The sequence below is a fragment of the Anabrus simplex genome, chromosome 6 (assembly GCF_040414725.1).
Source record: "Anabrus simplex isolate iqAnaSimp1 chromosome 6, ASM4041472v1, whole genome shotgun sequence".
NCBI lineage: Eukaryota > Metazoa > Arthropoda > Insecta > Orthoptera > Tettigoniidae > Anabrus > Anabrus simplex.
The window spans coordinates 259,451,380-259,469,048 of NC_090270.1; the positions used below are offsets into that span (position 1 = coordinate 259,451,380).

Here is a 17,669-nt window from a genome sequence, read left to right on the forward strand (position 1 = left end):
CTTTTCCGTTCCTTCTTCACCATAAGACCTATGTGTGTGAGTGATGTAAGACAGATTGTTAAAATTTAAAAAATTAAAAAATGTGTTTATAAGATGATGTTGCTTTAAATATTTGAAGCGGGGTACTTTGTTCTGTCTGGTTGGTTTTTTTCAATGTTTAGTACATAACTTAATTCCGTAATTATATACTCAATTTGAATTGACATTAGTTTTGACCTTCAAAGAAAACCAAGGTTGATGTGACTGTTATAAAGTTCCTCTTGTAAATATTGGGAACTTCTTATGGCAATTCTTTAATTGCTATCAACATAGTCTTGCAGCACATATTCATCTAGGTTCTTATTTAAAAAATTTAGTTTCCAAAAGATAACCATAATTTAATTTTGATTGCAGGTGTCAGTGCTTGATTGCTTTAAAGATTTTTAGGAGCAATTCATACATAATATGCATACAGCACAATACTGCAAAGGACTACGATGATCTCTGTTAAGCCCACCGTTCCACTGTATTTGTCAACAGATATATTTGAGATGCCGAGAGATAAACTGAATAAATCTAAAAGCAAAAGCTGCTATTAGCAAAAGGCTAAGGCTGTCTGCACTTTTGAAAGAACAGTGTTTTGAATGCAATAGAGAAACTTAGATCAGCCTTAGCTCTTATATTGCCTGATGTAAAAATAACAATTCGTAATTCAGTCCTAACTTTCTCAAGGTGCATTTCTCAAGGTGATCATTTGAATCCTTGTGTTTTTTATGTTGGTAATTGTAAACTTTTTCTTCATACTACTAATCCAACCTTGGAAGTAGCAATCACACGTTCATTCATCCGAACAGTGCGCTACAATATGTGTTTATTTTCCTGAACTGATGGAACCTTCTCCAGTGATTAAGAACCAATAGACCATTGTATAGGGTTGGTTACGTCAAATACAGTAGAGATAATACGTGACGCAGATTTCGCTCTGCTAAAATGGGAGACAATTCGACGGTGGTGCTCCTAGTAACTTAACCTGAACAAATCGCGCTAAATTCAAATATCAATGGAAATATATATACGGAATTAGATAAGTAAATTACGTCTAATAAGAAAGTGTTATTGAGATATTAACTTCGAAGTTGCTAAAGCAATTCTGGATAAATGAATTATTATTTAACCTTGATAACATTTTCAAGAGTAGAGACGTAACTTTAAGAACGAAGATTCGTATAGTGAAGGCTATGGTCTTTCCATTAGCAATGTACGGAAGCGAAACCTGGACAGTAAGAAAGGCTGAGCGTCGAAGAATAGACGCATTTTAACTATGGTGTTGGAGAAAAGTCCTTAGAGTTCCGTGGACTGCGAAGAGGTCTAATAAGTCCATATTACAGGAAATCAACCCAGGCTGTTCACTGGAAGATCAAATACTAAGACAAAAACTAAAGTACTTCGGTCATATTATGAGAAAACATGATTCACTGGAAAAAAACCTTAATGCCGGGGAAGGCTGATGGTAACAGGAGAAGAGGGCGACAACGGATGAGGTGGATTGATGGCATCAATGAAGCCAGGGCTCTCAATTTAGAAAGACTTCGGAAAATAGTTCATGACAGGAAGAAATGGCGCACTTTGGTCTATGGGGTCACGGAGAGTCGAAAGCGACTAAACGACTAACAACAACAATTCAAAGACTGAAATTAGGCATATAAACAAGAAGTGAAATGGACTGGTGTGAAATGGCTTGATCTTTAATTTATGCATTACTTTTTAGCTTTAGCATTCCTGCCTGAACTCTTACGGTTGGATTTGTCTTTTTTCTCATTTAAAAACATTGTATCATCACAGTAAGACACTTGTCAATAAAAATTTTGGCACATACCTTACACATATGATGCAATGAATTAACATTTAATAGCTCTACAATTATGCTCCTAACATGAAGCCTACTAACAGAAAGATAATCTATAAAATCCCGGCTTTAATCTGAGAAGAGGGATAAAGAAAGTAAAGTATGAAAATGTTGTCGATAGTGATGCTTTAAGGTATATTTACATTCAATTAGAGCAAAAATGTAACATATCTCGACAATACAGCCAAGGGTTTCTAAAGTCGCTGGTCTGGGAATGATCTGAACAGATCTTGTAATTCTTATATAAGCGTAGCGTCCCTTCTTGTACGCCTTATCCAAATCGCTTCTGTGAAATTTCAAAACCCACAGATCACACCTACAATAACACATCGGTATTGAAGGTTAACTGCTGCACTATAGAATAAAATATGCGTATTACATTTTATGCTAATTAAAATATGGGTCAAGCAGGTCAGAAGATTATGAAGTACTATAAAAATCTGTCACTGGAAGAATATATATGCAAACAGAATATTACTTACATGGTCTTGTCACGAGGGAACCTGAAGAACGACCGCGCATTCTTCTCTACTTCATAGTTACTGCAGCCAAACACAGCACATACCTTTCCCCTCATGTTGAGAGGAGATATCAAGGAATGATACACACTACTATTTATTTATGTCAACTCACTGAAAACGCATAAATAACACCAAAAACTTCACACAAAAATACACGTGCTCTTACGAGAGAATCAGTACTGTTCAGGTCTATCCGCTAGAGTGAGCTCCAGCAGCTGTCCCTTGATATCTCGCTCAGTGTCGCGTATTATCTCTACTGTATTTGGTTACATTTTCTGTATATACTATTTCAAAAGTAATTTAATACAAATGTATGAAAATTGTTGCTTTCACCCTTTACAATTATCTTAACATTAATTAATTGTAATGATTTTAGCTTCAATCCTATGCAAAAGAACTATTATGACCTAAAGTTGATAAAGCAATAATCTTTTTCAAATCAAATTAAAAATTGTGAAGTAAGATTTTAGTTCCTCATTGCCATTTGCTGCATTGATACTTGCATAAGGCCAAGGCAGTCAAGCATTACTTGCAACATTATTAAATATGCAGGTGTGTTTGTTACATTCACCTATATACAGAGTATAACAATTGTACCAGTGTTTGCGGCTAGGCTCCTATGGCATTGTCATTTCGACCAGCTGTTGATTATAAAGCACATTGTTAGCCTTCTTGAGTTAGTTTCATACACTCATATTGTAAGTTTAGATTTTATATTACACATCCATATTTTGCTCATATTAATGTAGTAAATGAATTAAGGTTTCTAAAATTTTACTGTAGCTTCATTTATATAGGAGATTTCAATTAAGTGTTTTGACAAATTTTGTCAGATATTCTGCAGAAAGTTGATGCATTAGGATATTGATCCATTGGATGTTCTTTTAGGGGGACAGATGCCGATGAATTATGGTGTGCCAAACCAGCCCAGACCAAATCAGTCTCAGGTAAGAAACTTCTAAAACTTTCTTCAGTGGTCTTAAGTTCATTGGTTATTTACAAAATTTGTGTCATTCTCTTCCTACAGATAAACGTTTTGTAAGCATTTTGAGTGTTATTCATTGTTTCAATTTAGGGGACATGAGCTTTTGAATTTTTTGGTGTTATGAATGAACAAATGAATGAATGTGTAATAAGTGCATTATTGCAGCCCTGTAAAAGTTACGGGCACGAGGAGGAGTGAGCCATGAGGATTGGGAAGTAGAAACTACCTTGCCCTTGCAAACATGTTAAAATAATCGATTTGTTGGACAGGCATGCTGTAAGATAATGTTGGTCTTCCTAGAAAGCAATGCAATTCTCAGAGACCGATGTTTGGCTGATATGTGATATATATTTTTAGTGCACTGTATTGCAATTCTGTCTAACCCATTTGTGCCCGGTGTTACATATATGTAATGTCATGAGGCATAGAACAAGTGTGAGGACTCGTAGACTTCAAGAGCGTCCCGGCAGGCAGCGCTAGAGTGGGTTATGTCCACATTACCAATCAGCTAGTCATAGGAATTGTACCAGAGGAAACGTCTTACTCCGTAACTGATAAGTATATACACTGTCTTTTAAAAACGAGAAATTACAATTGTTATACCACGGCAGGGTACAATGGAAAAAATCACAAACAGAAATAAATGCTACAACCTTCATCATATGTTGTGAAAAGCACAGGTTACTAAGTCTTACATATACAGATAAATAACACAACTCCCAGCATATTAAAACAAACATCCGTGAGCTATTTAAAGGTAATACTCTACTTAGTTTGTCGGTTACTGGACTTTTGAAAGTTTGCGTGAAGAATTGGCGGATGTTCGAGATTGTAAATCTTGCTGGATTTCTTTCATTCTGAAGAAAAATTGGCACTTCAGATAATGTTAAACTAATCTGGTGATTATATCCATAACATGTTGAAGACATGAGCCAGCTCCTGTAGGATCAACTGAAACTCTGCCTATGGAATTGATGTAATTAAGAAAATATTTCGCCCTACATCGGTTTTGAGTTCATTTTTCCAATCACTTTCTCGACCTGCAAAAGAATGTCTCATATACTTTTCGAAGGCCGTGTTAAAACACTTCATTATTGCTTGAACTGTAGTCTTTTATTTGGATGAGAACTGAAAATGTACTTCGATTATTGTCATATAGAGAGTGGGCACACGACGAACACTTCATACATTTAGAAGAGTGATTAACAACGTACGCAGCCAAATGGTACACTAAACACTTTTCAATAGAGTTTCGAACTGCGCTATTAAATTCAGGTACAGAGCTTTTCCAGTCTTCGATATTTACTGCATCTTGAACCACAATTTTTCGTTTAATGGAAGTTTCCACTGATTGTTTCACTATCTTGTTATGCATTTACACATTCCGGGCTAACATACGCATGTGATTAACATACGAGGTCAAGATCATCTCCCATTTAAGTTCGCAATTTCCGCCTACATTTAAGGCCTGCTTTATAGACACGTAGACACTTTGAAGTAGGTAGAAATGAAGGAAATCTCACTTCAAAGGTATTTCGGAAATTAGGGAAAATGTGGGGCACTGCTCTTGGACGTAATTTCCATCTCGCAAGAGAGATAGCCACATCTTCACCATTCACTGTAAAATTATCTGATTTTACTATCAAATCATCAGAGATATGAACTTGACGTATTCTACTATCACGCGTTAACTCCGTATCCTTTCGTGGAATAGCTCTGGCCCATTTTTCAAATTTATTTCTATCCTGTGGTGAAAAGAATCACATTGATTGCTCTACCATTGCTTGAGTTATAGCCAGGCACAAACCAGTATGGCATGTTGAACTATTCATTTAATCAAGCCACATAAGATACATGCTTTAAGTACACAGCACAACAATGAACTGAGTTTAAGAACTGGAAGCAAAGAAAATTCAATTTACTGACTGAAATTACTCACACAGTAATGTCTCCCGCACTTTCCTATACCCGGCTTGCCGGAACTACTGGAGCACGTGTTGGACTGAATCGGTTGCAGTGCTTGCAGTCGTCGGGCCACAAACTACCATGCTACAACGGGAATGGGCACACCGCCGAGCTGTTTTTACAGACTGCCTGGGTAACCTAACCTAGATATATGCTAGTTACATAATATTACATATTTGAGTCGTTGGGTGTTCCAAATTAAGACATATATACTGTAAAACAGGTCATTTAAATGATAAATTTTGATTATTGTTAGCATAATTGCATCAGTGTTTAAACGTTTAGCTTGACTATCGCGTAGTGTCGTGCACGAGCGGTGTCCGGATTAGCGTGGAATTGCATGCAAGCACACGATTCTGCGCAACATCACGAACTCGTTGGCCTTTCCCTGCCTAGATGGGGACCTAAACTAACACTCACGATAGTCCCTGCCTGTCTTAAGAGGTGCCTGAAAGGGGCCCAGTTTTCTCTTAACTAGGGAGCGTGGGTTGTCGACGACAGAGCCTTTAACACGTTCCGTGCGGTTCGGGTCACCATGTGCCCCGAAACATGTTACTCTTATCCGTCGGTGCAAACTTCCCAGAATTGCGAAGTAACTACGTGCTAGTTACGAATTTCCGTTAACTAATGGCAACATAGTGTTCCAATTGAAGCAAAGGATCGAGGCATACTGCTAGTTTTGATCGGCCCACCGGTGACCCGAAGAAAGTTTTTTTCATCTTCCATTCATATCGCTTCGGGTCACCCTGAGTCCCGATTGTTGTCTGACCTATATTTTTACGCGGGAATCGTTTAGCGCGGTTACGGCGAATGAAGCCTAGAGTGTTGCTGCCCGCAGATCGTAGATTGTTGTTTAAGGAGTACTACCCTTCTGATATCTGCTTTCTAAATTGCTCTTAGGAAATCCAATAGAGGTTATTGGAGTAGTTATTGACATATTTATTATCTTCCGTATATAATATTTAGAAGCAATTTCACGTCCGTCTTTAGGTATGGAGCTTTCACATTCCGACACACCGGTGGCAAGGAAAAGAAAGAGGGTTAGGACAGCACTGGGGTGGGCCTATACCACGTTCCGTGCGGTTCGGGTCACCATGTGCCCCGAAACATGTTACTCTTATCCGTCGGTGTGAACTTCCCAGAATTGCGAAGTTAGTAACTACGTCCTAGTTACGAATTGCTGTTAACTAATGGCAACATAGTGTTCCAATTGAAGTAAAGGAACGAGGCATAACTTGCTGCTAGTTTTGATCGGCCCACCCGTGACCCAAATATTTCCGGGGTCATTTCTGTTTCACGCAGTTGTTGAATCGGAACACTGTCGCACAGGTAAATACGCTGGAATGTCTCCTCAACAATAACGCACACAACAAGTGCACTTGCATTGTTTAGGATTTCATACTAGGGAGTAAAGAAAGTCAAATTCGTCAGGTCACCGGTGACCCGAACCGATAATAACTAAAGGCAGCATCGGGTCACCGATGGGCCGATACGACGTAACATTAAGTCATCGAAATTCACTGCCGCAGGGAACGTGTTAACCGAGTCGAGGCATTGCTTCCACTTGTCAGGCTCCTCACTTTCATCTATCTTATCAGTCTTCCCTCAGTCAACTCTTGTTCTTTTCGGATCCCTATGGTATTAGGTCACGAGGCCTAGGGTGTTTTTATTTTCACACCCTGTTAACTCTGATTAATGTTAATAGAGGATGGTTGCCCGGGAGTACTTCCTTTTAAAACTTTAATCACCACCACCATCACAATCGTCCACAGTAACAGAGTGGTGAGCCCCATAATTGCGTGGTTATGAACAAGCAGTAGAACACGAAGTTCAAAATACTCTGTTATGTCTTGTTCGTCATATAACACTAAAATAGTTCTATATTCATACCTGCCAACCTGTCCGATTTACCCGAAAAATTTCTGTTCTCGTCGTCCGATTTTCCGCTTTACTTTTAATTCTTTGTATTTTTTACCAATATGGCCTCCAGTATAGTCAATACTCCTCCCCTAGGATGAAGGATTAATTATGTGCTCATTTTCGAGCATTTTTATTTGATGCTTTATTTCGCGAGTGTATCTCCCGTCGCCATCGTGTTTCATGCTCGCTACAGCAGCATGTGTGCTTTACCCCTGGGGTTTCGGGATGACAATCGTCCTGCAAGCAAGAGAGGCTAGTGAGCACTAGGGACTTAGTTCATCGGGACGAAAGAATGTGTTTCTTACTGTGTGGTTCGTGCGCTATTAACATTGTTTCTGTGCGTATATTCGTTGCAGTTGTATGCCACTTTTTTTTTTTCCTTAGTGGTTCTGTGCTTTTTCCCCATGTCAGTCATATGTTAACTCATTGCGGACCGTGGACGGCGTATGACGTTCAATGTTCCGCTCGAAGCAATGCTGCTTATATTCATCATCTATTCATTCGTACACCTTAGTCAGCATTACTGGTTGTAGCAGGAAGTTGGTTGATCTTTTTGAGATAACCCTCGCGTTGAGTGGGCTCGTGTTTATCTTGCTGTTTTAGCAGGAATATCTCAGCACTTCCTCGCACGTCGAGCCGGTACTTGCGATACCAATGCAGTGCGTGACGTTCTTACCGAGTGTAGTATAATGGCTTATAAAACAAAGTTTCTTACGGAAGATAAATTATTAGATATTGTTCACAATGATTATTGTGGTGATGAACTTATTTCTGAAATAGACTCAGATAGTGAGTGAGAGTGACAAGGAAATTCCGATAGGCCTATAGAGAAAAGTGATGTGCCTGATACATATCATCCTAGTTGTTGTCCACCCGTTCCATCATTTACAGAGAATTCGGGTATAAACGTTCAAATAGAGAATAAGCAGCATATTTTGAGTTACGTGAGTATTTTCATGAATGACGAATTTTTTCAGTATGTGTGTGAGCAGACCAATCTATACGCGAGTCAAGTGATAAGTGCGGTGCCCCGGCCTAACACAAAGAATTCAATCATGCAATCGTGGAAACCGATTAGTCCAAAATCCTGATATAAAACTGTACTGGACCGAAGACCCTGTTTTTCATACTCCAATATTTTCTAGTACAATGTTCCGAATACGCCTTCTTCATATTCTTTCATTTCTTCACTTCGGTGACAGCAATCATTATGCCGAAAATACAGATAGGCTGTATAAAATTACATGTGTTTTGAAACCTGTTGCACCAGATAACACACCCTAAATATTTACTAGAACCAAGCACAAAGTATCATTTCTCTATCATTTATAGTTTAGGAGTAATTGTAAATTGTATTAAGTGATGCACTTCGGGAGGGCCGGGCATGAAAATGGCTGGTCCAGGCATTCAAGTGTCCCGCTCAGAAGCAGGTACTGAACATGGTAATAATGTATGAGACATACCAATCTGTTTTGTATGTGGTAGTTTTGTGTATTGCAGTGCATTCTTGTTTATTCTTACTTCATAATTTTAAGGAATTGAATGTATTTCAGAGAGTTGTGTCGGTGACAGTTTCTGGTATATTCTCTTCACGTTCTGGCCAAAAGACATATCAAATGTTATCTCAAAGTGTTCAGAGATACCTATAAAATTAAATTTGTCATTTTTCAGTCTAATAAAGGAAACTATTGTGAATCACTTCGGGAGATAAATTTTATTTTGAGTTATCGAAATTTCGAGATATAGAGAATACTGTTTTTGAGCATGTATAGCACATAATTGAATCATGTATCCGCTGGCTTTTACATAATACATTATGTTTAATGGTACTTAAAAATATACATAGAAACTCTTAATTTACGGCATCATTTAATTATAACACTTATTGTGTTAACATTCTAGAAGACGAGGATACAGTACATACAGTAGTGAAACAGGAAACATAGCTCCGTTAACACGTTTGGAAAAAATCCTTCTGTACATGTCTCTTCTGTTTGTTGCGATTAACCTTTTCTCCCTTCACGTTGGAACTTCTCGTCACTACCACACAGCAGAGTTTCGTAAATGGAGCTTGTCTTCCGCGAATTCTGGGGTTGCTATCGTACGTGACCGGTAAATAATTGACACTTCAGAAACGAGGATTTGCCGATCACTAGAAGTTCGAGTATTTCGGTTCCTGTCGTATTAGTTTCCAGCTTCACTATAACCCTTTCATTACTCATTAACTGTTGCTCACAAACCACAAATGCCGTATTGCATATTTAATGTTGCACAAAATTCAAGTTAGAGTATTTTTTGCTTCAAGGGAGGAAATGTTTGTTTTGACAAATTCGTATAACCAAATTTCGAGAATAGAGAAATACTTGAATAGGACAGACGGCCGGAAAATCTGTTAGTTCGAGATACTGAAAATTCGAGTAATGGGGGTTCGAGATATCGAGATTTGACTGTATTAATATTCTTATATGTTATAAATGAGAGTGATTAGGTACATTTTCTAGTAACCATTTTAATGTTTTTTTTTTTAAAGTTTGATTTTAATCTTAACGGTTAATTCACATTGTAACTGTAGATATGTATGCCGTTTTCCTGTCCTCTTTTCACTTTGACCGTGGCGCAATATATGTGATGAATTCCAAGAAAGAAAAATCTTCCTATTTTTGATTTCTAAAATTTTGCAGCTATGTATGTCAAAGGAATTTTGTGGTTGGGTTTGGGATAAATATGTTTAATGTTGCTCGTGAAGTCTGGTCATACAGACCGGGGAAATATTGAAAGTATTTTATTCCCTTCTCTAGTTGGTTCCTGAGTTTTCCTTCATCTAACTTCCTAGTGCATGTCCTTGAGTCGCTGTGCAGCTTGATATTGCTCTGGCTGTTGACATGTGCAGTTGTTTGCTTAGTAAAGTTTTTGAGGGCCATCGCAGACCGCACCTCACTGGTTACATTCCATATTTACCATACGGGGGGTGGGGGGACCTTCTGGATTAACTCTAGTAGGAGACAGTGGATTTGAAAGTACCGTACAATACTGGCGGGAGGAAGATGCAGGTGATATTGCAGTGCACTGTGAGAAAGATTTTTTTATTACAGACGGTGACAGTGGTTTGGAAAGTGAATTCTGAAAGTGACATTAGTGGTGGTACAGAAGAGGAAGAGAAAAAAAATGATGCTGCAAATGGTGAGGATAGCATTTCTAGTAGAGCACACTAGGGAAACACACAAAAATCATCACATGAGCCATTTGTGAAAAGAAGTATGAGACAGAAGCATAATGTAGTGATTCACTTATCTGGGCTAAAAGGTCAAGCACACACTGGACACCGAGCTGATCCTGATCAGCAATGGAAGCTTCTATGATATGCTACAGGACATAATTGTGTGGACAATTATAAAACTGGCCACTGAGAGACCGAGGTTCAAAGACACTGTGTACCAGTATGCGTGACATGCACATAATTGAAATCAGAGTACTTATAGGACTCCTGTTCTATTGTGCGGCTTGCAAATAAAACAGTGAGAGCACTGCAGCACTGTTCGCTATAGATGGCTCAGAGAGGGATATATTTAGATGCGTCCATAGTGAGCATAAGTATAATATAATTAAGGGCCTTATTTTTTGGTGAAATAAAACTGTTGATTTCGGTGTTAAAACTAACACTATTTCGGTAGGTATTTCGTGAAATAAATTGTCATACTGATCGATGTTTCTTGTGAAATATTCCTTATGGCATGGGGTAAATACAACTAATTTTGTGATTAGGGGTTTTAAAGTGAACACTTCTAATGTATTAAATTGTTACTAAACCTTAGGACAACCAAATATACGAAATGTTATAGAAATAAATACCGGTAGGCCTATATAAATCACTGAAACCTTAAAATGAAGTTAGTCGGAAGTTAGGAATTTATACGTAGTTTACACGTTTTTGCCGTTCCCGTGGTGTAGGCGTAGCGTGCCTGCCTCTCGCCAGGAGGCCCCAGGTTCGATTCCCGGCCAGGTCAGGGATTTTTTTCTCGACCTGAGGGCTGGTTCGAGGTCCACTCAGCCTACCTGATTAGAACTGAGGGGCTATTGACGGTGAGATATCGACCCGGTCTCGAAAGCCCAGAATAATGGCCGAGAGGATGCGTTGTGCTGACCCCACGACCCCTCGTAATCTGCAGGCCTTCAGGCTGAGCAGCGGTCACAGGGCAGGCCAAGGCCATTTCAGGGCGTTAAGTGCCGTGGGGTTTGGTTTGGTTCTACATGTTTTAACATTTTGAATGACTTGTCTCCAAAGTAAAAAACTACGCATGGGTTCAACATTATCAGGATTCAGAGTTGTGCGACAAAGTAATTTTTGTAAACAAAGCAGCCCCTTTCGCTGACCACATTAGACGTCGGAAACCATAATACTTGCGAACACTTGGTGAAAATCCTCCTAAAACTTCACTAACAATGCCTTCTTTCTTCTCTTCTATCAGATTTGCTTTCACTGCATTTTGCAAAGCCATATATCCCTGGAAGATATTCATGGATATGCTGGTGCTGCCCGGCCAGGTAGGAGTAACTCAGACGGTTAAGGCGTTGGCTTTCTGAGCCCAAGTTGGTAGGTACAATCCTGGCTCAGTCCGGTGCTTAAATACGCCAGCCCCGTGTTGCTAGATTTATTGGCGCGTAAAAACCTCCTGTGGGACAACATTCCGACATCTCGGCATCTCCGAAAACCGTAAAAGTAGTTAGTGGGTCATAAAAACAATAACAATATTACAGCTCAACCAGGCGATTTATTTATTTATTTATTTATTTATTTATGTATTTATTTATTTATTTGCTCTTTGCTTTACGCCGCACCGACACAGATAGGTCTTACGGTGACGATGGGATAGGAAAGGCCTAGGAATTGGAAGGAAGCGGCCGTGGCCTTAAAACTCCGGCATTTGCCTGGTGTGAAAATGGGAAACCACGGAAAACCATCTTCAGGGCTGCCGATAGTGGGGCTCGAACCCACTATCTCCCGATTACTGGATACTGCCTCCACTTGACTGCAGCTATCGAGCTCGGTGCGATTTATTTAGAATAGGCCTACTAATGTCATATTTTATAATAAAGTCGGTATTATTTATCTTCCCTTTTATATTCATCCATGTCCTCATGCCAGGATTATACCATTTTTCTGTAGAAATGCTGGCTTGCATGAATGCTTTTGTTGTGTCTATTACAAATTGCTCTCTATCACTTTTCAACTCCTTTGCGATGTGTAAAGTATCGCCGATAGTTATTTGCCGCTTAAAATTATGTTCATTTGCTTCATTCTTCTTCTTTTTGTGTGTGTCTGATTCTCTGCAGTATTTATCGCACGCATCTCTTCATTTTCACGTAATGCGAACATTACAGTACTTACACATTAGTATCTTTCTTGCAGCATCAAATACATAGAACGCCTCATTGTTGCATTCCTCGGCCCTCGGAAAAACTGTTGCGACGTTAGTTTTCAGCATTTTTGTACTTAAATGCTGGACATTTGCTGATAAAGGCTCATAAATGGCGAACTTTCAATGCGAAAGAGTATAATGCGCACTGCTGTATCTACAACCGATCTTGCTACGACCACAACGCCATTTGTTGTAATCGATAACAGATATCGATTTTTAATGATTGCCTTAAGGGCCCCATACAGGCGCAGAGTTCTGGAGTACTTACCTGCACAGACTTGCCTCCGGAAGGTAAGTCGGAAGTATGCAGTTGCCCACACGCTCAGACTAAATGATTATTTACCGAGGAAGTTGAATACGTCACGCTCAGCTCTTTTCTGTTTAAGATTATGGTCTTCGGATGGTTGAAAAATGTATGCGGATTGAAATTAGATAGTCGGTATAGAAGATGAGTTGTTATTTGGACACAATTTAACGCTCTGCACGAAAAAGACGCGCAAAAAATAAATTTCAGTTTTAATATTTGTAGGTTACCACATTTACATTTTCAGCCGCAACTCTGAGATGGCGCTTTCGTCGCAAAGTCTCCGGCTGAATTCAAGCAGCGCTAGAATGTCAGACTTGCCTGCAGACTTTTTGTCGGCAGAGTTATCGACCATACACACAGAGACATGTCTGAAGAGACTGAGACCTCCGACTAAGTCTGCGCGTGTATGGGGCCCTTTAGAGATCGCGGAACTGAATACACATACTTCCGATACACAGGGCTCATCGCTTTGTGTGCATTTGTGTAGAGAATATACAGCGCTATAAATCCACTGAGAAGGAAAACTACTATAGTCAAGTTCTCAAGAGCATCTAAACGTTTATTGGAGATCTTTTCCGATACGATTTCGCAATTTTCTTTCCAAGTGGGGTATATTTCGTGATTAGTTGCGCGATTCGCGTAATAAACAGATTTCGTGATATTTCGCGAGTTCATTTCGCTAAAATACGTTATGGTACGGTACCTACAAGGTCATATAAAGGCTAGAAAGAAGATATGAAAAATTTCGTGCTTATCGCTATTACCAAAATGTACGGCCCCTAAATATAATACTTTCTATGCTATGATATGACAACTCTGCTACTAGGGAAGATCATAGAAGAAATGATCTATCGGCTGCAATCACAGAACTGAGAAGCTCATAGTACTGTATACTGTCGGGGGGTATACACTACAGGAACTGCTGCTTTTTGTGGATGAGATATTGGTTAGTTTTTGTGGCCGATGTAAATTTAAGGTGTATATGCCATATAAACCTGAGAAGTACGGTATAAAACCCATGTTCCTTGCAGATGCTAGGAATGGGTATTTCTGTGATGGTTACTTCTACATTGGTAAGAACTTGGATTGAGACACTCCTTCAGCTGAAGACATAAAGTTCGTAAACCATCTCAAGGTGTTTTACGCCTGGCAAGACACATTGACACATTCAGGGATCGAACCGGAATGTCACCGGAGATAACTGGTTCACGTCCTTAGAACTGGTACAGGTACTAAGAGAGAGAGGACTGACGTATGTGGGAACTAGGCTGAAGAATAAGAGAAATTCCAAAGGAGTTCTTCCCGAACAGGTCAAGAGAAGTAGGTTCCTCCTCATTCGGTATCACTTAGGATTTGACGTTAGTCTCCCATGTGCCAAAAAAGAGCAGAGCAATATTGTTAGTGTCCTCCATGTATCATGAAAAGTACTTTAATGAAGAGACAGGTAAGACGGAAATAAATGAGTAACACAGCATCACCAAATGTGGGGTCAATTCACTAGGTGAGAAGTGTGCCAATTGTTTCAGTGGTCGCTGGACAAGGAGATACTCGGCCAGTCTTTTACATGTTACTGGATATAAGTGGTTAGAATGCATGTCTTGTGCAGTTCCTACAAAGACAACCCAGAAATATGCAGGCTGGATTTTCTGAAGAACCTATCACGTAAACTTGTACGTCGTCACTTGAACTTGAAAGAAGTCGCAAATCCGCAGATAAACCGGGAAGTAAGAGCGTGCATAGGAAGAGTGTTTTGAAATGAAAGAAATACTTTACACAGAAGACAAAAGTCTCGAAAAGGAGAGCTTGTTCAATTTGTGATCCTTTGTGATTAGTGATTTGTGATTAGTTTGCCGCAAAAGACAAGTAGTTTGTGGCTTGGTTTTCATAATTTACTCGAAGGATTGGCGAAGTGTGTTGAATCCAAAGGGCCAATGTTTTGAATAATCAAAAAATTAATTTCCCTTGATAATTACGCATTTTCTTTACCACAAAAACATATGCATATACCTGGTATATCCATTCCGTCCCTCCTTGCTGGATGGTTTTTATAATTGAGGTGATCTTATAATTCTTTATCTTGGTGATATGATAATTACTATAATATCTTACTTGAATGTTGTGGTTGGGTTTATGTGGGTATGGTTGAACAATCCGTGTAATTCTTGTCCAGATGGATAATGAGAGTTCTCATTTATGTGCGGTACGTTTACATGTCCTTTTCAGTGTTTTAGTTGAGTAGGTGAGCTATTTATTATCGTGATTATGCCAAGTTCTAAGAATTCAGTTGCAGCAAGTAATTTTCAGAATGAAATCTGTGATGACCTATCTTCAATCTGTATTAGTATGCCGTCATAAATTACTTTTTAGCGTTGAAACAGTAGTCTGAGATATGGCCATTACTTGTTCCAGTCTTCATCTGTGAGAAATCATCCATTTTTTCTGTAAACTTTTGTAGTCTTCCATTTGTTATCCTTGTTCAGACTACTGTGTTTTAATCCCCAATATACATTTTACATACAGGAAACCTCTGTTCAAAGCAACACATTCCTGAATATTTTAAACCCTTGCTCACCAATGTCTCTTTTAATATTCCTAATAGTCCACTCTTAATTATTACTGTGCTTTCATCTGAAAAATACCTCATTTGTAGTACAATGGACTTTTCCCAAATAACACTCTCGTAATATATCGATAACAATGTGTAATTTAGTCAGTGTTTGAACTTAATCATTTATGACTAGACGTGCCTTCATTTTTTGCAAATTTTGCAAAATGTTACAAATTGAGCTCAGAACTTAAAACTAATTTATTTTTAACCAAAATCTCTAAATTAGTGACAAATTTTTATGGAATCGCCCTTTATATAATTAACATATTGGGAAGATGATCTAGGAAATGAAGTCTCCCGTATAATAAAGCGAATTTGCATCCTACGAGAACTTTCAACATCAGAATATCATGGACTATAGAGTGTTTAGGGTTTTAGTTTGTGGTTCAGTTAGAGCAGGTAAATATATTGATCTGATTATCATTCTTCATTCCCTGAAGTCAGGATATGGGCATTTTGTTGAAGGTCTAGCTGGCTTCCAGTCATTAATATACAGTGGTGTAATATCTCTGACGAGAGAACAGCCACGATTCCCAGCAGTATAGAATTTAAGGTACCTTTGTCTTTCATAGACTGATGTGTAAATTAAGTACAGAGGCTTGGCCATGCATGTTAATGTGGCAGGATGAATTTTGTCCAAACATCCATGCTTTGATAGATTTAGTAAACATTATCTACAGAAGCAAGATTATTCTATTTTTTTCTTACCCATATGTAAAAGTAAAATGTTTTACTGCAAATATGCTGTGAACTATCTTTCAGTTTAACTTATTGCTGAAAAGTGGAGACAAAATTTAGCAAAATTTTTGACGAAATAAAATAGCGAGAAATATATACCGAAATAACTTTTAAAAAACAATAAAATTAGTCTAACATTTTCACCACAAACAGGTGCCTCTACTTATGACCTGTACTTCAATGTGATATAGTCCGCCTCCTTGGCTGAACAGTTGGCGTTGATGCCTTCAGTTCAATAGGTCGCAGGTCTGATTCTCAGCGGGATCAAAGACTTTAATCGCGTGTGGTTAGAATTAACAATGTTAATTCTGTTTTGCTATCTTTGGAGCCTTTATCTTCACTGTTGCTCTTATTTACACGTGGGTGGTTGGGAAGGTTCGAGTTGTTACTGGTCGCTGAAATTCTATTCATGGTATGTTTATAAAGACGCGCAAATGTCACACAACAACTACTACCACTGTCAGAATTGTGATGTTATGTGGATGGACCTGGTATAAAATATCTCTACTTTTTTTTGGATTGTATGTAAATTGTTCCTAGTTTTCAGACAGTCTTCAGTTTTGCTATATACATTTTTTCAATTCATCTTCCAGAGCAATGGATAATTATTGGTAGACCTCAGATTTTTAGGTGCTCAATCCCTAGTTTAGGTGCCAAAAATAGGCTATTAAATGTTGAAAAATATTTTCTAAAATGTGTGTTTTAGGCAGCTTACATTTTGTGTATTTTAATAGCAATTGATCAATTAAAATGGTATTTGTTTTTCGCTAAATTGATAACTCTTTAAGGGAAATGTAGAACAACTGTCGCTCACTTCTTTGCTATGAATGTCTATTATAATTTTGCCATTTGATAAGAGGTGGGGGAAACCTCCTATAATATTTTAAAGACTAATTAAAACCTGATACTGTCTTTTTTTTTTTTTTTTTTTTTTTTTTTGATCAGGTCAGTATGACTCGTGGCACGGACTATGAGCCTGTAGTACTGTGGGAGTTCCTTAAAGACTTCTAGGGAGCATGGTATACAGCTTACCGATATTTTGAGTTTGAAAAGTATTTCAAGAATATACTGCTAAAGTTACTTCAAACAAATCTGCATATATTTTTTGGAATAAATTTAAAGCATTTTTAATTGGTTTAGGGATAAAAATAAGAATTTCAGGAATGTAGGGAAATATAGGTTTTAATGTCAGTTTTGGGCATTTTAGGCACTATATGACTATTTTTAACCTTACAGATTCATGAAAGATGTAAATACAACTTCAAGATGTCTCTTAAGGGACAAAATAGGTTTTTGCCTAAAATCAGAGGTCTACTTATCAGA

The 17,669-nt window shown here is 38.3% G+C and overlaps 1 protein-coding gene across 5 annotated transcripts in view; it reads left to right on the top strand.

The window, feature by feature from the left end:
* LOC136876417 (eukaryotic translation initiation factor 4 gamma 1) overlaps positions 1–17,669 on the top strand; it is a 700,368-nt gene that overhangs the window by 291,934 nt on the left and 390,765 nt on the right. For all 5 annotated transcript variants that reach the window (XM_067150372.2, XM_067150376.2, XM_067150374.2 and 2 more), the window contains one exon: positions 3,295–3,353. In XM_067150372.2, the coding sequence (XP_067006473.2) occupies positions 3,295–3,353 (59 nt within the window). The remainder of the gene's footprint in view (positions 1–3,294; positions 3,354–17,669) is intronic.